This window comes from Scomber japonicus, chromosome 5 (assembly GCF_027409825.1).
Source record: "Scomber japonicus isolate fScoJap1 chromosome 5, fScoJap1.pri, whole genome shotgun sequence".
NCBI classification, from domain to species: domain Eukaryota; kingdom Metazoa; phylum Chordata; class Actinopteri; order Scombriformes; family Scombridae; genus Scomber; species Scomber japonicus.
In genome coordinates this window covers 12,507,328-12,531,397 of record NC_070582.1, presented here as the reverse complement: position 1 = coordinate 12,531,397, position 24,070 = coordinate 12,507,328, and the positions used below count along the sequence as shown (strand labels likewise).

Here is a 24,070-nt window from a genome sequence, read left to right as displayed (position 1 = left end):
ATAGCATTGGGGAACAGCCTCTGTTTCTGCTTTGATGTGCAAAATAACGTTTTAGACACAAGTCTTTACTTTCTGTAGCATTTGTGTGTCTTCTTTTGATGACAAACTGAAGCAAATTCAAACAAATTGAACATTTCTCTTAATAAGCTATTCTTGACTGTCATTTCTGTACTTATGCTGCATTCATGTCATATTGGAGTTTTGGAGAATTGAGAATGTAATTATGAGTTTCTGGCTTGTAAATAACATTCACGTCATCATTCAAGTCTTAATTATAACTGAGAAGCTGGGATTTTTCTGAAAGCTCTGATGTATCCGACTAGGTGATACAAAAAATATACACTCGTCACATCAGTCATTACATTAAAAGCAATTTTTAAAAATTAATTTAATGGTGCACCCTGATGGCCTTAACCTGACATGCCAGATGGTTTGTTACACAGAACCATTTGAGCAGTCATCCATGGAAACTGTTTGGAAAAGGGCAGGCACTTTAAAAAGAATAATTGGCAGGTGATTGGATGAACCATCTGTCCATCACCGTCTATCACTATCTTACCTCACGAGGCAGCTGGATTCACATTGCTGACTGGATCCGTGTGATCTCACAAATCCAGCTGCCTCACAAGGTAATAATGGTCTCACAGTTAAAATGCATATCACATAACTGCAAAGTCCATGGTTTGACTGCAAGCTGAGGACCTGCGTTGCATGTCATATCCCTCTGTCTCTCCCTACATTTCCTGTCTCTAAACAATCAAATAAAGGAAGTAGCCTGAAAAAATAAGTAGATATGTAGTAATGCATAGTATTTGTAAACACAGATGACCAACTCAGATATCGTAAACCCTTCCTGAGTTGTCAGTATGTTGTAACATAGATATGCTTGCATGATTTGTCAATGGTATGAAGATTTGATGCTTTATTTCATCATACATTCAGATAGTTTCACTTTTTTGGGAATTATATAGTTAGCCAGATCTTTTTATTTCTGTTGTCACTGCTACATTCTTTTTATTGAACGTGTGTGTGTCTGTGTCTGTGTCTGTGTCTGTGTGTCTCTGTCTGTCTGTCTGTCTGTGTACTAGTATGCCTCCACAGCTGATAGAGCCTTCAAGAAAACAAAACAACTTAGATAAAGATGGATAAAGATCAGACATACCCTTCCAGAAAGAGGGATCAGCACATCAAAACGTTCAACCTTTATTGTCTGGAAGAGGTGAGAAAGGAGAGTGAGAAGACAAAGGAGAAACAGAGATGACAGTGAAGAGAAAAAAAAATGACTTGGGGATAACGTGCGAGGAAGCAGCACAAGGTCTGAAGGTAGAAAGTAGAGAGGAAGATAGAAAACTAATCAGATAACAGAGCTACTTTAGGTCACCTCTCTTTCTCTTTATGTATGATTATCTGCATCCTTCTGACTGGCTCAATCTCCCATAGTCCATTAGTTCTATTGAGAAGCTTGTTTCGAAAGGAGCATTAAAGCCTAGTTGAATGCAGAGGTGGAAAGGGGTCGAGCTCAGCATGAGAGCAGCTGTCATAGATCTGCACTTTTCTCTGTAGTAGGACCAGACCTGTGTGCTTCAGCTCTTCAGAGTTAATGCTGCAAATGAACACTTTTGTCTGTATACATATCAGGCTTTTAAAGCTGATCCATGCTCAACTCTAGGCTGATTCTGTTGTTTGTTTGTTTGTGTGTGTGTGTGTGTGTGTGTGTGTGTGTGTGTGTGTGTATTTGGTAGATATAATAGATGCACATTCTTTGTGAACCCAGGAGTAGATAAACTTGTTTATTTGTTGACCAACAACTTCTTTAAGTTGCCAATGCCAACAACATTATATTGTTGTAAGAATTAGCATATAAATTAACAACATTTTTATTAAAATGCACAAAACAGCGCGCAGGTGGTCGAGTGGTTGTAGAGCCCCCAGTTTGAATCCTGGCCGGAGGTCCTTTGCTGCATGTCACACCCCCGTCTCTCCCCCATGTTTTCTGTCTGTCTGCTGCTAAATAAGGGCGTCTATGCCAGAAAAAATCTTTTAAAAAAAAAGAAAAACGCACAAAACGATTGACCTCAGTTTGATGAAGTGCTGTAATTGCCTTGATCCCAAAGTAGTAAACAAAAAACTATTTGACCGCACACAAAAACAAACTCAGTATATATTAACCTTCAGCAGACTGAAAGGTTGTTTTTTTATCTTCAACTGACTTTTTATTGGAATTCATCCTTGAATGACCTCCTACATCTTAACTCCATGTAGCATACAGTTCAGCTGAGTGAACCTGTTTTTTAAAACATTATAGCTGTACCTACACTGTGTTTACCCAGAAGATTTAAGTTAACGTTGCACTGCTCCGCCAACGCCAGGGCAATGTTCCATAGTTCAGTTCATTTCAATTTGCTTTGACTTTGTGGAAGTGCTTTGAAAGACTTCTTGTGTGATTGAGTTTTGACAGAATGCTTCAGAATTATTACTTACAGCTGCTCAAATCAATATTTGTATATCAACAATGGATCCACTGACTTTGTATAATGTTAAAATGTCGAACCCACTGATTTATATCACCCAATGCTGCAGGTCCTCTTAGCTCTCGAGAACATTACAGCATCTCATTAACGTAATTTCCAGTCATAGCAGGAAACCGTGTACAGTCCATAAACCCTGATAAAAAACACTGTGCGCTACCTGTTCAGCACTAAACAGCATGCAGACAGATAGACGTAAATATATTGGAGTATTTAGAAGTGAAAGAGTGAGATATCTCCCTCAGGAATGCATTCACACCAAAAACAAAGCTAAAATGAGAGTGAATTTTTTTTGCTCAGAGTGAGATCAAAGATATTTGAGTTTCAAAGATTTGCTGTTTTAAGTCAAATATCTTTGTGGTTCAGACTGTTGGTGGTAATTTTTCAATGATCTGACATTTTATAGACTAGATGATTAATTGAGAAAATGATTGACCGATTAATCAATAATGAAAATAATCATCACTTGCAGCTCTACAACTGTTTGATAATAACTTTACAATATTAAATTCATAAGGTGAGAATATGTCAGTGTTGCACTTACATCTTGTGATGCTGCCCCCAAGTGACCAAAAAAAGAGCTAGAGTCAGGTTAGCTAATTTGCGTACAGACAATCGCTAATAGACATTTTTTAAAACGGGGCTCATTTTCTCAAAATACTTCACAACACAATTTACAAAGCCAATTCACAGTTCTGCAAAATGAAGCAGTGCTCAATCAAAAGCACTTTCATCTTTTGTGAGCTTTGTCATATTAGTTCTATATGTACTGTAGATAATTTTGCAGAGAGATTGTTATAGTCTATAGAAATATTTGCAGGAACACATATACCGTTGAAACAAAATCTTTTTATGTTTCTCCACAACAAATCAGTGCAACATATGCACAGCACATACAGTATACATTGGAGTTGAATAAAAAATGTGCTTTTTATCAAATACAGTAAACAGAAAATACATTTTGAAGAAGAAAAATAAACAAAAAAACACAGAATACAATACTGTATCTCGCCACCTGGCTGGGTCTGGCCACAGCATCTCATCAACATCACAGGCAATATCTTCCCTGACTAAACATCAAGAGAAGAAGCGCCGTAAGTGTTGTATCCTGCCCTGGAGAGCACCCACATCAATACCATCACATGCCTCTTCCATTGCCTGCAGAGGAGGCATGCGAACAAAGGGATGATGGTCACACACCTTCCCCCACCATGCTGAAAAGAACTCTTCAATTGGATTGAGAAATGGAGAGATCGGTGGAAGGTATTGAATAAGAAATTGTGGGTGGTCAACAAACCAGTTTTGGAACAGGGCTGCACAATGGAAGCTGACATTGTCCTATACTATATCTGTGCTGCTCTGCGTCATCCATATGGTCCGCAGGTATCAAAATGTTGTACAGTCTGTCTAAAGTACACTGCCTGGCCAAAAAAAAAGTCACCACCTTAAAAAAAAAAGGTCACACACTCTAATATTTCGTTGGACCGCCTTTAGCTTTGATTACGGCACGCATTCGCTGTGGCATTGTTTCGATGAGCTTCTGCAATGTCACAAGATTTATTTCCGTCCAGTGTTGCATTCATTTTTCACCAAGACCTTGTATTGCTGAAGGGAGAGTCGGACCCCTGCGCAAATCCTTCTCCAGCACATCCCAAAGACTCTCAATGGGGTTAAGGTCTGGACTCTGTGGTGGACAAGCCATGTGTGAAAATGATGTCTCATGCTCCCTTAACCACTCTTTCACAATTTGAGCCGATGAATCATGGCATTGTCATCTTGGAATATGCCTGTGCCATCAGGGCAGAAAAAATCCATTGATGGAATAACCTGGTCATTCAGTATATTCAGGTAGTCAGCTGACCTCATTCTTTGGGCACATAATGTTGCTGAACCTAGACCTGACCAACTGCAGCAACCCCAGATCATAGCACTGCCCCCACAGGCTTGTACAGTAGGTACTAGGCATGATGGGTGCATCAATTCATCTGCCTCTCTTCTTACCCTGATGCACCCATCACTCTGGAACAGCGTAAATCTGGACTCATCAGACCACATGACCTTCTTCCATTGCTCCAGAGTCCAATCTTTATGCTCCCTAGCAAATTGAAGCCTTTTTTTCTGGTTAGCCTCACTGATGAGTGGTTTTCTTAAGGCTACACAGCTGTTCAGTCCCAATCGCTTGAGTTCCCTTTGCATTGTGCGTGTGGAAATGCTCTCACTTTCACTATTAAACATAGCCCTGAGTTCTACTGTTGTTTTTCTATGATTTGATTTCACCAAACCTTTAATTTTGGTGAAACTTTTGGTGAAATTTAAATTGTAGAAAAACAACAGTGGAACTCAGGGCTATGTTTAATACGGGCATGCATGGGCATATTCCAAGATGACAATGCCAGGATTCATCGGGCGAAAGAGTGGTTCAGGGAGCATGAGACATCATTTTCACACATGGATTGGCCACCACAGGGTCCAGACCTTCACTCCATTGAGAATCTTTGGGATGTGCTGGAGAAGGCTTTGTGCAGTTCAACTCTCCCTTCAGCAATACAAGATCTTGGTGAAAAATGAATGCAACACTGGACAGAAATAAATCTTGCGACATTGCAGAAGCTTATTGAAACAATGCCACAGCGAATGCGTGCCGTAATAAAAGCTAAAGGCGGTCCAATGAAATATTAGTGTGTGACCTTTTTTTTAGGTGGCGACTTTTTTTTTTGGCCAGGCAGTGTATGTGAGTATGTGGGCAGTGTTGTATGTACCAAGGTTGGCATGGCATTGAAGAACATCATTATGTGTGATGGCGGCACACAGCATGATGTTGCTGCCACATCGTCCAGGAACACCTACAATAAAAATAAACTCATGTGGGATTACTTCAGCATCCATTCCCAGTGGTGTCTGAAAACCAAAGGAAAAAAATCAGTTTGGTGTAGTCCAGCACCCTGGGAATAAATGCTGTACTGTATGTAGTATACTGTAGTCAATCTTGTACTTACATGCACATATTCATGTCTCAGATCTTTTATTCTTTCAGAATTTCTCTCAAAAGGCACCCTGTAAAGCTGCTTCTTGGGCACTTGGTTTCAATGGAGAATATGGGCCAATGTGCACAGGCTGACTTGCCAAATGTTAAAAATGGTGTCCTCCTTTATGATGTGGCGGCTTTATATCTCTTTTAAATCTCTTGGAATATACAGTAATTGCATTATTTGCCTAAAGCAAGTTGATTACAGCTGCTTCCTGTGCCTCATTGAACATTCAAACCCGTCCACCATTACGTCATTGTCTCTTAGTCCTTTATAAAAAACAAATATATAGTAATTGGTCAGTGTAGTCTAAAGAAGGATTTTGTTTTCTCCACAGTAAGGATTCTTGAACAGCTATAGAGTGTATGATATGGCAACCATTCATGAAGTTAATAGGGATCACAAAAGAATTGATGTGTACATATAGTATGATTCAGGGAGCCCTTAATTATGTAGAGTGAATGAAAATGTGGTACCTGTGCTCAAGTCTAAATGTCCGTATGACAGAGGCAACATTAAATCGGCTCAAGTTGGGCTGGACTTTCTGTCTATGGTTGATAACATGATCAACTAATGCTACCCGGATTTCATCAGAAAGTTGTTTTCCTCCCCATCTTTTTCTTGTTCTCATCCTCATCTTCCCCCTCCAGCTCTCCTCCTACCTCTCACTCTTCCTCCCCCTCTCTCTCTCATCCTCCCTTTACGTCTTCCTCTCCCTGCTGTCTTAGCTTTTACTGTTGTTTTACAGCAAAACAACAATATGGTGGTCCCTAAGCCTGTGGTCTTTTTATGGTGCTTACATCCTGATTGAGCAATCAACAACTAAATGGTTACTGTAGGTGTTTGGCACGTGCATTGGTCAGTTGGTCCATTGGTGCAGTATTTTGAATGGCAGTGTTTTGAAATGGCAAACAAGTGACTTTATGTCAGATTTTCTTTATGTAGAGAACTGTGTGTTGCAAAAAGTGCCATGTTGAATTGCAAATTGGGTGCAAAGCAGAAAATATTAGAGTTATTTAGAGCAGAGTTTTGGAGATTTGAGTTGAGGTTTTGCTCTCTGAGTGTTAGTTTCAATAATTGTCCTTCATGTGTCATTTTAGCATGTTAATCATTCTGAAGAGCTGCTTATCATCAAGTAATTTGAATAATTTGAGGCTTTTAATACCTTTTAATACTTGGCTTTCTAGAACATATACAGAGTTCACTTATAATTTAGGAAGGCAAGGGGAATAATGTAAAATAAACCAGTGACTGATTGAGAGTGTCTTTTGGAAGTTTCTATTTGTCACTAGATGTAAAAGTAATAAAGGAATTTTTACTCTTGAGCCTTACCAACCTTCAAATTTTGCCACCAATCTGATGACTAAATAGCTTGAGGCTCATCCAGTCAAATAACATTTATGAGTATGCACCTCATCTCTGCATAGTCCGTGCTGCCTGAACTGGTCCAGTTGCATGAGTGTGCAGTAGAATAACCTTAAACCTTCACAAGTCCGACACCGGCACGTTGAAACCACAGCCTATGACAGGAGGACAATGTTACCTTGGGCCTTTTTGTTATTTTAAAGCAGCCTGTGACAGTTTGGGGGCTGCAACTTATTATCATCACATTAGAAACAGTTTGACATATCCAGTCAGTTGTGCTGGTGCAGCTACATAGAGAGCAAGGAGTAATGTCTTTTTACAGCACACCAAGTCAGAAATCTACTGGGTCAGATCTCTGTAATGTATGTATATTACAGGCAGGTACATTAGCCCTTTTAATGATTAAACACCAATGAGTGTGCTTATGTGTGTATGTCTATGAAAGAATAAGAGACTGGGCTATTGTGTGGTTAAGTAACAAAACAGACAAAGATGAGGATATGTCCCCTACAGAGTTCTTCACAAATCCTAAATAGGTTCAGAGTCTGACTGAGAGCCACACTGGCTGTCTTGGGTATTTGAATGTGACAGTCAGGTGGTAAAGAGAGGTGATGGCAAGTGGTTTGGGATAATTGCATCGCACATCTGTATTCTCACTGGGTCTTTTTAGAGGAGCAATGAAACTGAATGTGCTGACCCACAACCTTTTTCAATCAAATCAACTGGATGCATGCCGCCTTCACAGCACACAGCTCAACATTCAAAAGGTGAGACGGGGAAGATCTCGAAAGTAGAAACTCATCACTGTGACTCTCCTGTCACTCCTTTTCGATTTGCGTCTTTTAACCTGCCCCTGCCATCATACCTTATTTCATACGCAATCACACACCAAGAAGCAATTCATCTAGCTTTCTTACCCATTTTCCTCATGTCCAAACAGGTAATGTGCTTTCAAATCACCTCTGCATTCTCTCTCCTGCATTTTTATAATTAAGAAACACACACACACACACACACACACACACACACACAGCCAGTTGAACCACCTCATTATATGCAGCGAAAGGCATTGGGGATTCATCATATATGCTGCTCACGGTCCTGATGATGGTGGACTGGAGGATATTTATACATCCTCTGTACTAATTTACATTAATGTACTGTACACATTTTTTTCTGTAATTGCATGCTATAGCCATGGTCGTGTGGTAGTTTTGTAACACCTTTCACTTGATTTAGTGCTTATCTGAATGCAGAGCAGCTGCTTTCATTTGCGACCCCTGAAGTCATGTTTTTGGACACCAGTCCAAACTGAACAGATCAATGCTGATTAATTAGCCCGCTCTTTGTGAGTTTGGGTGTCGTGCAGTAGAATAGACACTCTAAATGCCAGCCAAGTCATCATCATGGCTCCCCTGTGTTTAGTGTCACTATGGCCCTGCAGGATGTGGACTATAGATTTGTCAGAGTTAATCCTTGTGATCTCAGAAGCGGCCAGGCTCAGACCAGGGCTCGGGCGGGGGAGGCTGCTGATTTATTCCACAGAGGGATGAGGTGGGACAACAAGGACACTGTGACCCTTGGAAAAACTTTTCAGGCTGTAGTGACAGTGATCTGAGGAGTACACATGTTTGTGTATGATGTTGAGTACAATTTTAAAGGGGACATATAATGCACATTTCCAAGTCTGTATTTATAATCTGTGATTCTATATCTTAATGATTTACAGTTAAATAAATATACGTCCTTATTTATCTTCAACTGACCCTTCAAGCTGCCCCTCAGTTCAGCCTCTGTCTGAAACTGGCTGTTTTAGCTTGTGTCTCTTCATGATCCCCCTCTGTTCTGATTGGCCAGCTTCTGGAAACTGCCCCTTAGTAAGGTACTTATACTTTATTTTCATTTTATGCTACTAATATACCACTATATTTCAATTGAGGGCAATTTACTATTTATTCCACTGCATTTCTGTAACAGGAATAGTTCATATTAAGATTTTACATACTATACATATAAATTATAAATGCATTGCTGTAGATTAGACTACCTGACCATATACTGTATTGAGTAGTTCAAATTAGCTACATCTTGACCAAATGTATCATATAATATGTAATAATAATAACCATCATAATAATCATATCTTTATTTATATAGCACTTATTAAAAACATTGTTTAGAAAGTGCTTAACATTATCTACACATTTATAAACACAAAACACAAAAAATCAATACATTTTTAAATTACAGCAATATAATACTAATATAACTTTTACTTTTGTCAAGTAAAAGTTAGTACTTTTAGTTGCTAATATGTTAATAAAGTTAAAATTACCATTTTCAACGCAGGACTATTTTATATATCATTTGAGTACTTCTTCAACTACTGCATTTGCGACACACATAATTTAAATTATACAAATGATTTCAGTCAGCTGCAGTAGCTGAAGTTAGGGTTTGCCTTTAAGCACTATTCATTTAGAAATTAGTGGCTGGAGGCAGAGATTATGACATTTTGCATTTTTAAATTAGTATAATATTTGTTTAGGTCGGTGCTCTGCTGCAGCTCCTCGGTCTGTCCTGGGTGAATCCTCCCACTGTTAACTATCGACTGAGAGAACACAGTCAACAGTTAAGCCATGGCTGTTTGCCTCTGTCGTCCCTGGACTGCTGGTCCTGTCAGTTATTTCCAGGAGAATTCAAAGGTCTCTTTTGATCCCCCATTGCCCTTGCCAATCTTTATCCTCTGTGGAGGTACAGCCCGCATCTGGACCTGTTACATAAGCCCTCCACCCCAGCCTGAACTCCCTCCTGCTCTGCTCACTGCGGTTTACGCTGCGCTCCTCCCTCGATCCTTCTCCCCCTCCCTCCCTCCACCCACGTCCGCATCCCCAACTCTGCTGTAACCTGAAGTGCTACATCTATTATAGAGGCACACAGCTTACTTCTTTCAACCTTATATCACTTGAGTGTAGCTACTTGATAATTACAGGGCACATTGTGTCCTTCTATATGTCCCTGCTTCACCTGTAGGCATCCACAGCCCGCTCTCCCTTTTAATACCAAATTCAGACAGTGTGTATTAATGAGATGCACAAGATGGTCTATGTGGACATTAAGAGTCAGAGCACACACTCTGAATATCTGACTATACAGCATTTGGCCAAAGTAGAAAGAATAATGGTAAAAAAATAAAAAAAGATGACAAGTTACTGAACATTTACTCTAAGGAGACGATGAGTGAATGTCAGTGTGTCCCCAGATAGATAGATAAATATTTTATATTTAACAAATAAGTTTAAGCATGTTTAATGTATCTCAGTTGTCCTCACTGGCAAATATAGACACATAATAATTTGATTGGTTAATTAAATGAATGAATGTATAGTTATTTAATAGTTATTAATATATCACTTGCTTGTTTAATTAATTGACTGGTTCATTGAATGATTATGGATATTAGTGTGTGGGTGGTGCTGGAGACATTTCGCAGTTATTCTGTGTAGCCTTTCCTTTTCATCCTCTCCTTTTTAGGTAGAGATGTCTCCTTATCAGGCTGATGGATTCACACATCAGCCTCGTTTGGAAGCTCCAGTTGCAATTTTATTTCTAAAGATTTAATTCTACTTGAGTTTTATTCCCTGTTGTATAAGTCAGAGTGCTTCCTGCTGCCTAGAGGTGCACTATAATATTCAATGCACTCTTGTGGGAAGATAATCTGCAGGATTGCAAGATGGTTAAAAAGTTTTTGCAAGACTTGTCCTGGCACAGAACAGAGACGAGTTGATGAAATAAACCATTTGCTCCTTCTAATCCTTTGAATGGAATTGATAGGTAGGCTGTGGGTCTTCTGTGCTCGTTTTGCAGAAAATTGCTTAAGATGTTGACAGAGCGGGATACAGAAGATGCCTGGAAGCTCCTTGCTCCCCTCTAGCAACCACAAGTTTTGCCAGCAACTGAAGCAGAAATAGATTTGGACTTTAGACAGCTCATCTCGAGAAGCATGTTCCTCGTCTTCCAGGGGAGATAGTTGGAGTCAGTTTTAAAAGTTTTCTCATGCTCCACTTTCCACTCAATCCTTGACACTTTTTTTTCAAAGAACTGCGTTAGATTTGTGTCCAACCAGCTGTCTAAAAGTATTTTCATCTCCTGCCTTACTGTGTTGAACTATGAAACTCTAAATCCTGTGTATTTCCCATTATTAAGTAACACAGTAAATGTTTTCTATAACAGCACTCTCACCATATTTATAACCTTATTTCTTTCTTCTTTTTCCACTCCATAAACCTTGAAGCAGTGGTGACCTTTTCACGCTCCACTTAGTCACACTATATAGATCATGCACTCTTAATTGCACCATTTATCTGGATGCAATTATGGCATATCATTGCCATAGTCTTAGGCCACTTTTCTTGCTCCTCATTCACTGATCTTTGGAGCCAGATAAAAGTCTTAATTGTCAAGTGTGAAGAGGGGGTTTATGCTGCCCACACTTCATTAGAGTCTGGACTAGCCATGGGAAAGATTGGATTAATCAGTCTCAATCTAGCCCTGATTTAACCACATACATTTCTCAGAAATTGCTCTGTAGGTGAAGCGGAAACCATTGTTTTCTTTAGTATGGAGTTATAAGAATTACATGAGGTTCGCCAATCACAGACCAGGCTATCCAGATTACTTGATTATGGAAACCAACATAGATTTCTAATAGCATCTTCTGAGAGGTGCAAAAATGCAGTCTGGACTTGTGGACTTGTGGAGTCCTGCTGCAAAATGCAAAATGGAAGATGAGAAGAGAGAGCGAAGCGCGTTGATGACAGGCTCCCTTGGAGGCAGAGTAAAGATGAAAGAAGTCAGATTTTCCCTGGCTGAAATTATGAACTGAAATCCTTTTGGATGGTGGAAGATAATCTCATTGAATCGCAGAAAAAGTATACCACTGTGTGTCACATCTAATGTGAAGGCTACAGGTCAGTGTTTTCTGAAAGGCTATTCAGGGGCGACAAACACACCAGAGGTAGTGCAGGTCATCTGTTAATTATGGTCTGTGGTTCAATCCCCAGCTTCGGCTGTCCACTTGTCAAAGTGTCTTGAAGCAAATTGTTCATAATGGCGAGGTCAGCACTGTGCATGTCAGCTACATCAATGTGTATAAAATGTCCATTTACCTTTTACTACTCAATTAATATTCAGTCAATTCTAACAAAATGTTGCAATGGAAACTATTTCCAAGCTATTCCTCACCGACTATATTAAATATGTTTTGAATATGTCTTTTCCTAAATGGATAATTGGCCATTTAACTACTACCAACTAACCCTTACTCAAAGTTACAATCAGGGATCTAAGTGTTAACAAAATGGACACAGCTCCATCACCAAACTTCAGACCAGAGGAACCTGTATTCACTCTTAAATTGATCGACATTTAATACATCAACTATTTGCAGACAAAAACTAATCTTTTATATAATTTATGTTGCTAAACAAAAACAAATCCATATGTGTGCAATTCAGATCATTCAGGAAGCACACAATGCAGATTTTCTACCAGTGTGTGAAACTTGTATATTTGAATAAACCTCTGAAACACTGATTGTGCCTTTAACCAGGCCTGTAGCTTGTGAGAGCAGATGAGTAGGGAAAAAATACTGAGCACTTCTGCAGGAGTAGTTGAAAGGACTTGTTCAAGGAGTCCTCAACAGTAGCTGTGTACACTGTGAACAAAAAGGATGTCCTGTGTACTTGAAACAGATGAAATAGAGGTGTTCATAGCAATACCTATCAGTCATAAGATAGCCCACTTTGGACTAAACTCTCCACCCAACAAATGCTATAAATGAATACCAGTATGATATGTCTTTAATATTCAGTATGCTTTGGAAAATGGAAATGTAAAATATATGTAGTTTGTTGTTGAAGGATAGATTAACATTTTTTAAGTCTGTCATACAACATTGGTGTTTTTCTTGCCAATCATTCCCCCATGTTCATACTGACTGTTAAGAGACCCTTATTATGAACTTTAAATGTAAGTTATGGGGGACAAAATCACATGCCTCCTTCTATGCAAAAATGTATCTGAAGTTAATATGATGGATCAGCAGTCCACTTTTTTTTTTTTTAAATCCTTCCACTGCAGTTGAACAGGAAAACACTGTCCGCTGAGACAAAAAAGAGTGAATTTTTAAGTATGAAGAATAGAATTGTGGAAAATATCCACTTTATTTGACTTACTCAAATGGCTTAAGCCTCATATTTTTTTAAGACTTTTGAATACATTGTTTCTCAAAAGGAAGACTGTGGATTTTGTCACCCCATCATTTACATTGTAAGCTCATTAGGAAGGGATCTTCTAATAGTTGTTATGAACAGAAGGACTGACTAAAGTGAGCAAAATGCTTCAATATTCATATGGGCATCTGACTGTTGTTTTAAGACAGACTTGAATTATTGTGAACCTATCCTGTATAAACCATAAAAATACACCAAAAACCACCTGAGTGGCTGTTTAAACTTTAGGCTGTTGCTACCACTCACACCTCCCTCTCACAATGTGGTGTTCAGCCTCGGGCTGCTTGTCTCTGGTCTCAGCAACGTGAATCACCCAGACTCACTGTCACACAAGTGTCTCAGCACCGGCAGGAGTCTCACTCTGCCTGGAGCTTATGCTGAGAACAGCAACGTAGACAACAAGCATCAGGAATGAACCATGTCTTAAGGGGTAGTAGATCACATTACAAGCCAATGAAGAACAATCACCAGTTAATATGATCTGTTTGGATGTGAGTAATAATGTTACTGTCTTTTTCTATCTCATTTTTTGTGTTAAGTGGGTTTCCCATCAGTTGCTTTCTATAAGAAAGACTACAAACACTCTATGAGGAGAAATGATCATAACACTTTGAACTGAAGTGGTATGATTTTGCCCACATTCAGGTCACTGTTTTACCTGTGGGAGTGTAACATTAGCTGTTAAAGCAAGCCTACCTATGCATATTCATAGGAAGCCCCACTGGGATAAACACTAAAAGCTGTTCCCTGAACGTGTGTGCTGGTTTCCTTTTTTGAGATGATTTTTAGTTTTTCACCAAAAATGCCACTTTGCCAGCCACGGGCTCGTTCACCAGACAGGCTGTCAGTTTAGTAAACACTACCTTTTATTTATCAGCACCAAGATGTGTCACTATTAGAGGTGACAAATGATGTTTTGCACATAATCCACTGTGACAATAGTACACAAATGGGTTTACAAGTATATATGTCTGTGTGTGTATGTGTGTGTGTGTGTGTGTGTGTGTGTGTGTGTGTGTGCTTGTGCGTGTGTAATAGACCTGGATCCATATGCAGTACGAGATACAACAGTTTAGGATGCGTGCATGCATAATTCAGTTTGTCACAGCCATTTAAACAGATAGCTGGAGAAAATGGGATGCACAAAGGACTGTGGGAGCTGAAAAAATGTGAATCCCTTTTTTCATGGCTGCTTGGATGTGCTGCAGATGTTTAAGTGACGGAAAGAGCATGAAACACACACAACCGTGTATTACCATCTGCCACCCAGTGCAATCAATGACATGGTGAAACACTAAAAACACACTTAGACATACAAACAGCATTGGCAATGTTAAAACATGAGCCAAACACTACATGGAGGTACTTTAATTTCCATAGTTTTTCAAATACTTTTCTGTGTCTGCAAACCAAATACATGGAATCTCACCAAATCTAATCTAGCTGCTGCCTTGGAGGTCACAGTCGACCTCCAGTCACCTACGCTATTTGCAAATGACACGCAGAGTTAATAAGAGTCAGTGGGACTCTATCAGCGTCGCTGGGATTTACTAGTCACTTCTGGAAAATGAGCCAATGTGCTCCTAACAAATCTTCTGCCATCATACCGTTCTGTGCCATCTGCCAGTCGGCCCTCAGACTCTCCTGTAGCGCTGTTTGAACTTAATCTGCCCTACCTACAGCCTCTTACATAAGCCGCTGTTTGCCAACAAGAATTTCTCAGTCCAGTTTTCCTATCGTATGATGCCAGCGTTCCCAGGGTGAGACACAGACAAACAGAAAGGTGTGTATGTGTGTGTGTGGAAAAGGCAGAAACAAGGAAATGCTGAGAATAGCTCCGCCAAGGGGCTCCAGCATATGGTAGCCAGTGCTCATGACGTTAGTACGGTGCTTGGTGCTTGCTGGCGGCCACACACAGGGCTGGAGCACGGCACCCTACATGGACTCTGTCTCTCACCATCTCTCTCTCGCTCTCTCGCTCTGTCTCTCTCTCCCTCTCTTTCTGTGTGTGTCCCTGGGTCGCCCTGCCTCATCATCTGTCTCTCCTCCCTCTGCACCTGTCTGCTGCTCCACAGAGCAGTAAAGAGATGGAGAGAAGGGCAAAGCTAAAAGGGTGGGATAATGCCGTCAGTTCATATCTCCACTCCGACTGACAGCTGCATTCTGTCAGGTGTGCTGCTATTTCTGTGGCAGGGATATTGAGCACGCCATTTACTACTGCAGCATGAATTTCTCTTTCAGGGCAATGTAAGGGCTGAAGCCAGAAGATACCGAGAGATTTTTTTAATACTATAATACGTAGTTATAGAAGACATGCACAGACATATGCAACCAAATTCAAGTCCTCACTATGAAAATGAAGAATTTGTTCAGTTATTGTCTGGTTTTGTGATATACCCTTTTGTTGTGTTCACTTTCCACTCAACTTACTTCTTCTACTTCAATTTCAGCTCCTGATTTCCAACATTTTCCAAAATTATGTGTAACAATTTTCAGACAACAACTTAGAGGTGTTTGTTTGCATTGATTATACGCTACTGACGATGTTGACATTTACTTAAGACTCTTTTGAATAACGTAGTAATAATGATTTTTTTGTAAAAAGAAGCTCAAACTCTGGAAGTTTGACATAAAAATTAGATTTTTCTTAGATATCTTTTGATATTAAATTGAATTGTAGCTTTGCTGAAAATATCTTTATATGAGGACTCATTGTCCTGTTTGGCAAGTTATCTGTGGCAAAACAGCAACAAATTTTTTCCTCAAAATCTTGTAGTACATTTTGCATCTGTGTGCATGTCAGTTGTTGCTCTAGATCTAGAGTATGTCCCTAATGAAATGTATATATCATATTTCTCATATAATTTAACGTAATATTCAAGTATTTAAAATCTCCATATATACGTGTTTAAAGCTTAGATACACATGCCACTCAGTTCACACAATATGATATTAAAGTTGTTTTTTTTTAATTCTTCTGAAAGTGGAACAAACTCAAATAAACCCTTTTTTTTCTTCCTCTGGTATTACTGATATGGACTGTTTTGGTGCTATAGTTTTTGGGTTTTTTTCCTCTGTGAATTTTGATTAAGCTCCTCATTATGTAAGCAGATGCAGTGCTTTGCAGGAATAGGGCTTCTGGGCTGTGCTGTCTGCTTATGGAGTCGTTGACTTCGGGCTTACTGTTATACTTTATGAAAGGGACATGTGCTTCTCTTCTTTCCACATGCTGTTTCTGGAAACAGGAGTGACATATGTGACACCCTCTGTTGGTATAAGCCTGGCCAGTGCGTCCCTCGGAGATGTTCCTCTGCAGACGCAGGCGTTGGATAGTGATGTAGATAGCATTTAGTTGTGACTGTGACAGAAATTTTAGCTCTTGTTCTCCTTTGGTCTCTCTCCCATGATGCTATCAGCATAGTCTTTATTCATCTTCTTCCTGCACCATTAGTTTTTTACTCCTTCACTTGCACCAGAGCTCTGTGTGCCTCTTCCCTCTCCTCCTGAGCCTCAACGTAAAAGTCACAATGGCACTGAATCAAGCCAAAGGTATGCAGCAGACACCCAGGAGGATCTGAAAAAGCTTATGTTACCTTTGTAGTAAGAGGGAGAGAGAATAGTAATGTGCATTGATTCACAGTATACCAAATATTATTTGGTCTTCCTTGACAATCCCTCTGTTTAGTGAATACTGTTACATAAACCCCCACAATATATATTTATGCTGTGAAGAGAAACACAGTTGTTAGCAAGTTATTGTTGTTCCAAGGAGAAAAAGATACAGTATATACACACCAATTCACCAAACTTCCCCAAACAGCCAAAGATCACCATCTCAGGATAGACATCTCCTTTCACATTTCTGTTTGTTCTGTCTATGCTTTCTCCAGACTGGACCAATAAACAGCTCAATAAGTCATTTTCACCCAATTAGACTACATGCTCATGCTGAAGCACAGCAGGATCCTTACTGCTGAGAAAGCAAGCCTTTATCCTTACTGAGCTAGCTAGCTATTATTTTTGCTATTGCTTGCAGATATTGTGGTCTTCAAACACTATTTGAGCAGAAGAGCCTCACATTTAAAGGATATGACTAGCTATATTTAAATATAGTGTATACTGTATATTTTGAACAACAGCAGCAGATATTTGAGGCTTTGGATAAACACACAATATTTTTAAGTGAGATCACTTCATTACTGATTTGACTCTGCATATGAGATGTGTTGACAATAAGAAAAATATAGACAATTGGCAGCTATATTTTTAAGATAGCTTTGGTGTAGAGGCAGCTTTTCCTCTGCATTGTTGTTATCTGCGGTCAAGTGGATGCATTTTAACTGTTTGTCAAACAGCTTTTATTGCTGAACATAACAGAAAAAAGTCGCTAGATACTCTGGGAACCATGAGGACTGTCTTTTTTATGCACTGAAGCCAAAAAAAGACAGTTTGGTTTGCCCTGAATAACTTTGCAGAAAAGATTAAAAGGTGTCATGATCATGATTTACTTCAATATTTGTGTATCTCTATTGTAATGTCAGGATCTGCTCTGCAGCCACTGCTTCTTTTACAGCGTATGAGTGAAAGGCTCAGTGGAGATTTGTTATCTCGGTGGATTGGCAGTTTTTGTCTACACATTGTGGACGTTAGGTTTCATGTAATGCAGGTGACAGTGGTCTTTTACCAGATACAACCCACAGTCTGTTGTGCTTTTTCATTCATAACAGTGTATTTTCACACTGGTCACAATACACATGAAGGCCTCTGTGACACACACTCAGGAGACAAATCATGTACTAGAGTCTAGAGGATGTCTGGCCCGCTGTGATGCTGTACAGTAGGTATTATCTGGATGGGCTGAGTGACACAGGTCTTATGGAGGCCCTATCACAGCCTGTGAAGATCGTATTGAATCTCACTGAAATGAAAAGAGCTCGTCACCTGATGCAGTTATGCTATCTGGATTCAGTAAAAGGCACAAACTTCATGTTTTGTTCGTAAAACAGGGGTGTAGTACAGCAGTGGGTACAGTTCACTGTGTAACACTGGTGACTGCTTGTTGTTTTAATCACCTTTAGTTGCTTTACATACCTATTAAGATATATAAAGGACTTCATTCTGTGCTGAAAAAATGGCATGTTAATGCATCTTGGTGAGGCTGCAGTTCTGCCAGCTGTCCACCTGAATCAGAGCAAGTACCTGAGTCTTTGCTCTCTGAACCGCTGTGTGCATATGAATTTGTTATGACAGTTAGAGCCATAGGGGCAAGGTAGAGGAGGAGTCTAGTTGATGATCTGCAGTTAGACATGCAGTTTGTCTGCAGCATACAGTATATTGCTCTGTAATTTCCCTCACACTTAATTTCTCTCACTGAAACATCTTTTAACACCCCCTGATGTCTTTCAGTACTATTAAAGACTGCAGCATTACTGTAACACACTGCAGTGTGTGTGTGTGTGTGTGTGTGTGTGTGTGTGTGTGTGTGTGTGTGTGTGTGTGTGTGTACACATGTGGGTAGCTTGTGTATGCACATGAGAAGAGAGCATACTGTATTGTAAAACAGTTGAGAAGGGAGAGGAGCTACAAATTAAGAACAAATGTTAATTTATGATAATATAGATAATGTAAATGTATTTCTGTTTAAAAGGTGTATCAATAAAAGCAACAAACAAGTCTTTAAAAAACGCACATCACATTTAACAAGCTACAGTAATGTTCCAAAGCAGCAGCAGCCTCATTCATCCATAAACCCCAATACACAAATAAACAAACACTGGGGGAGGAAACATTGTGAGCAAGTGTTTTGGGTATAAAGAAGTGGAGAATATGTTTTATTATTAATGTGCAATGCACTCTGGATAATTGTGCAGTCAGCTTCTTTTTCCAGGTCTCCTGCTGCTCTGCTGCAGCATCAACTCAAAGGAGAGCCTCATCCAAATTGTAGATGAGAGAGATTTTATCCCCGTGGGCAAAGACTGAGAATGAGGAGTGGTTAGTTAAATTCTAAAGAGGGAGAAAAGGCTGCAACACTGTGCACAAGTCTCTCACTTTTCGTGTGCTGTTCTGCTGCAGCAACACCTCAGTGAATATTCTCTTTCAAAGTGAAGATGAGAGAGATCTAAATCGAAGATAGGAGAGATTTTATCTTCTGGGCGAAATCTGAGAGTGAGAAGCTGCAAGTAAAAATCTAATATTACCACTACTTAAAATCCAAGAGGGAAAGAAGACGAGGAAGCTTATGTGTATCAAAACAAGTTAAACTATGTGATTGTAAGGAAATCCTGGATGACATTTCATATTATCACCATAGTATATACACTCTACACTCGTTCTGTTACCCTGCTGTGGTTGTTTACTGACAGTTTTACTGCACTTCCCCTGGCACACATTGTGTCTAGACACTTATTTGCCGCCTAAGGGATCGAATGAAAATCCATGTGGTAAATGCAAAAGAAAACACACTAAATCTCTATAGAAGAGAATAAGAAAGGTGTAGACTTTTAAAAGCACTTGAAACCTGTGTTTCCTTTTCTTTATCTTTCATTTCTTCACAAAATCATATCATCATCTCGTCTCATTATCTATGACCTCATTTATTACACGGCACTGTTCCCCCAAACTCATTTTTGTTCTGCTCATGCTTTTTGACTCCTTTCCCTCCGTTACCTTCTCTTCTCCTCTCCTCCTTCATCTCCTCTCTTCATTGATCCTCCACAATGATGTTGCCACCTCTTTTGTCCTTTACTTTCTTCTTTCACTCGTTCTACTCCTCTCTGCCTCCCACCAGGTGTCTGTTTGGTGCTGGGTTGTATGATCTATCCTGATGGCTGGGACAGCGATGAGGTCCGGCGGATGTGCGGTGAGAAAACGGACAAATACAGCCTTGGGGCCTGTTCCATGCGCTGGGCCTACATCTTGGCTATTATGGGCATCCTGGATGCACTCATCCTCTCCTTCTTGGCCTTCGTCCTGGGCAACCGGCAGGACGGGCTTATGACAGAAGAGCTCCTGGCTGAGAGCAAGGGTGAGAGTGTGAGATGTATTATCTAATCGAATAAAGATGTGATATTTTATTGATCTCCTTTGAGAAATCTGCTCTTCGCCTGCAAATCATGCTGGAAGTCAGAGTCAGCTTCAAAGTAGCACTGCAGGACCATGTTGGGATGTAATGTCTCACTTAAGAAAACAGGAGCTTCTTTAATCTACCACCAAATTTGGGTTTCCATGTTCCATGTAAATTTTCTATCGTTATAAATGTATTGTTATAAATGTATTGTTATAAATTATTATAAAGTTAAGTTATTGATGTAGAATTGGTCAGCTTTTCCGTTTAGCTAACGGTAAAAGTGCGCAATTTCTGCTATAGTTGGGCTGGCAGAAACATACACTAAAACTAAATGGGAATACTTAAAGAATAGACTTAAAATAGAAAATCATTACGGTGGTGATAAAGCATACACTGATCTTGCAAACACATAGGGCCTGATTTACTAAGATCCCAAATAATGGGTACTAAATTGCGCAATAGATTGTGCGTTTCGTTTGCGTGCGTTTTGCGGGTGATCTACTAAGAATGACTGTAAATGAAAAAAGGTGCAACAGGGTGACAGCAGTATTTAAATGAGGGTTTTGTGTGTCTGAATGGAGAGTTTGGACGAGTAGACAGCCCGCAAGAGCAAAATGAAATGTGATAAGGTTCTGGTGGAAGAGGTAAACAAATATATTGACTTATAACAAAAACAAGTCTCAGTGCGCTGCGTTAGTAGATCAGCTTGCACATCTTTTGCGAGTGATGTCAACTTTGCACACGTTTACACATGCAAACCTTTAGTAAATCAGGCCCATAGTGTAATTGGTGCTGAATGCATAAAATTATCACGCTCAGTACACTTACTTGTATTTATAACAAATAAAAGCCAACATTTTAATGTAACAAGCTTTTGATGCTCCCTCTATAAAAACTAAATTTAGGACAATGGACCTTGAACATAGCCAATGGACCTGCGTAGAGCTGTTAGTGGATAATGGGCTGAATGTGCTAAAACACCAGCAAACATAATAGTGCAAGTCCACAAGCCTCAAACTGACCCTTTTGATTACATCCATGATCATGGTCTCATCTGGAAGGGAATCGTTATGAATTTACTACATAACAAAGTCAAAATGAGTCCAAGTGATACTGAACCAAATTAACCCAAACCAAACCTGGTGAAAAAACCAACAGACTAACTACTGCCTTCAGACCTGATGCCATACACACAGTGGATGTCATTATTTAATCATGGAAATGGGCCACACTCTAAAATTCACTATCGCAGGTCTACATTGTGAGACACTATGACAAGGCCTGGGTCCAGGTATGTCTCCCAGTGGGAAATGGGATTAGCATGTTCATGTAGTGTTAGCTGTAATGAAACCAGACAGGCATGCACAACCAACAGTCCTGTAAAGAGAAGAGGGAAAAGCAATGACAGGGAAAGAGAGAGATTTACAAACAACATCTAACGTCTACCTTAGTTTGCTGTCATCTAAATACACATAACCTATGTTATCATGATGATGCCATGTTTAATTATCTGTGGAAGTAGCTGGTAATATCCTTTACAGAGTTACTGAGATACAACTCTCAGATAAGATGCAGGCTGTTTTTATTTTACAATCCCAAACCCCGGCGACCTTCAAAAGACAAGAGAAAGAGAAGGGATGAAAGATCTAAAGACAATGTCATAGAGGAGAAAACTTGAATGGGATTATCAGTAGCAGTGGGATTAACAGTCAATAAACAGCCTTACTGTGCAGCTCGATGATGTACCATTACTTACATGGCTGTGTAGAATCTATCATGTCTGCATAATGTATTGCAGCTCTATAGCCTTTTATCAATTAGCTCATCCCTGGTGCCATCTACTGGTGCTTTTGTGTAATACAAGCAGTCAATGTGAGGGGTGCATGTATTTGGCAATGTGTGAACATGGGGGTCTATTAATAGCATGACCTTGAGAGCTGTGTCGTATCATTTTTTAATGTTTTTCTCTGTGTTTCTGTTTTTCAGAGGGAGGCAACGCCTAACCAAATTTATAGGTAAGTAAGGTCAAATGCTTACATGTTATAAAACATGCATATGCTGCAGATGTGGCTCAACATATGACAAAGAGCCACCTCTCATTACATAAGCACAATGTGATTGGTCTTTAATATTTGAAAGCCATGAAATGTCATTTGTCTCCACTGGCATTATACGACAGTGGTAATATCCTCTGGTTATACATTTTCATAACATAAACAATTTAGACTATTCCTCCCTTCAGTCAGCAGTGGAAGAATTATTTAAATCATCTTAAGTAAAACTAGTAGTACTATACAATGTTGAAATACTATTACAAGTGACAGTCTTGTATTTAAAATCCTTCTTAATGGAAAAAAAGTGTTAGCGATAAAATTAATTTAAAGTATTAAAACATAACAATGTCATTTTTAAAATAGATTATTACAGGTTCTGTGTATAGTAAATAGCTGTCAAGTATATGAATTGGAGGAAAAAATAGCCTACAATATTTTACTCTATAATGCAGTATAAAACATACCAATACAACAAAATAAGAAGTAAAAATCTTGCATTCAAATTCCTTATTAAGCAAAAGTACAGCAGTATTATCAGCAAAATGTTCTTTAATCATAAAAAGTAAAAATCTGCATAAAAATGGCCCCTGTGGGTGATATATTATTAAATATCATATAAATTAAGTGTTCATACAGATGCAACAGTGTATAATTAGGATTTTACTGGTCAAGTTTAGGGTCAGTCCCCTACAAAGACTCATCTGTGAGATGAAACCTCTTTGGGCTTACACAAAGGTAAGCTCATGGTTTGTTTTTGTTTATTTATAACATATTTTGTTCAGAAATGTAATTAACAATTATAGCTGTGAAGTGTATGTTTCTGAGTAATAAGTACAATATTGTAAGGTAGCATGAAATGGAAATAAAAGTGGCCTACCTTAAAATTGTACTTGAGTAGATGAACTTAGTTACTTTCCACCACTGCCTTCAGCAAGTGTACATTTAGGGGAGGGAAGGATCATGGTCTTGGTCTTACTGTGTTACACAAACATACCATCTCTTTCTTTTTCTCTCTCTCAGGTTCCTGAGTTTCCATATGTCCGTTGTCATAAAGTACCAGTCCCTCAACATCAGCTTAAAGGAGGGAGGCAGTCCAGGTCTGTGGAGGAGAATACTGTGGAATCAGCCAGCCTGCCTTTTACATCTACCTGCCAAAAACCCATTGTAACTACGTTTGATGCCATCCAATCTGCTTGCAGTTCCTATACGTCACCCTACCCCAACACTAGACGGAGCCCACTGCACATTCATCCCAGAGCTAACCCTAGCACAGCATTGCATAGACCATGGCAGGGGCAGAGACTGTTATCTATATGAGAAGTATGGACTACCCCACTACCTATCTGAGAAGGCACAGGGTTGAAAATTTACACCTGCAGTACGAGCACAGACAAAAATACACTCACTCTTACATAAACACACACAGACAAACTCACATACATAACAAATACATAACAAATACACACACACACACACACACACACACACACACACATACATACATACATACATACATACACACACACACCAGCTCATACATTTCTCTGTAAAACAAACATAAACATGCATATACCAACAAATTCTGTAATTAAAAGTATTAAACTATGTTAACACTTAGCTGTGTGTACCACCGTCAGAATGTGTGTCATGTTTTATTTGTGAAAAGAAGAAAAAAATTCTCATTTTCAAATAATATCAGGTTGATGTAAATCTGTTGTGTTTCATATGTACGTATGGT

General features: G+C 39.3%; 1 protein-coding gene across 1 annotated transcript in view; it reads left to right on the top strand.

Moving 5' to 3' along the window:
* Positions 1-23,695, top strand: part of LOC128359372 (LHFPL tetraspan subfamily member 3 protein-like) — a 29,038-nt gene extending 5,343 nt beyond the window's left edge. The window contains exons 2-5 of the mRNA XM_053319865.1: positions 20,000-20,244; positions 22,265-22,293; positions 23,353-23,429; positions 23,532-23,695. Coding sequence (XP_053175840.1) covers positions 20,000-20,244; positions 22,265-22,293; positions 23,353-23,429; positions 23,532-23,695 — 515 coding nt within the window. The remainder of the gene's footprint in view (positions 1-19,999; positions 20,245-22,264; positions 22,294-23,352; positions 23,430-23,531) is intronic.
* Positions 23,696-24,070: the final 375 nt, after the last annotated feature.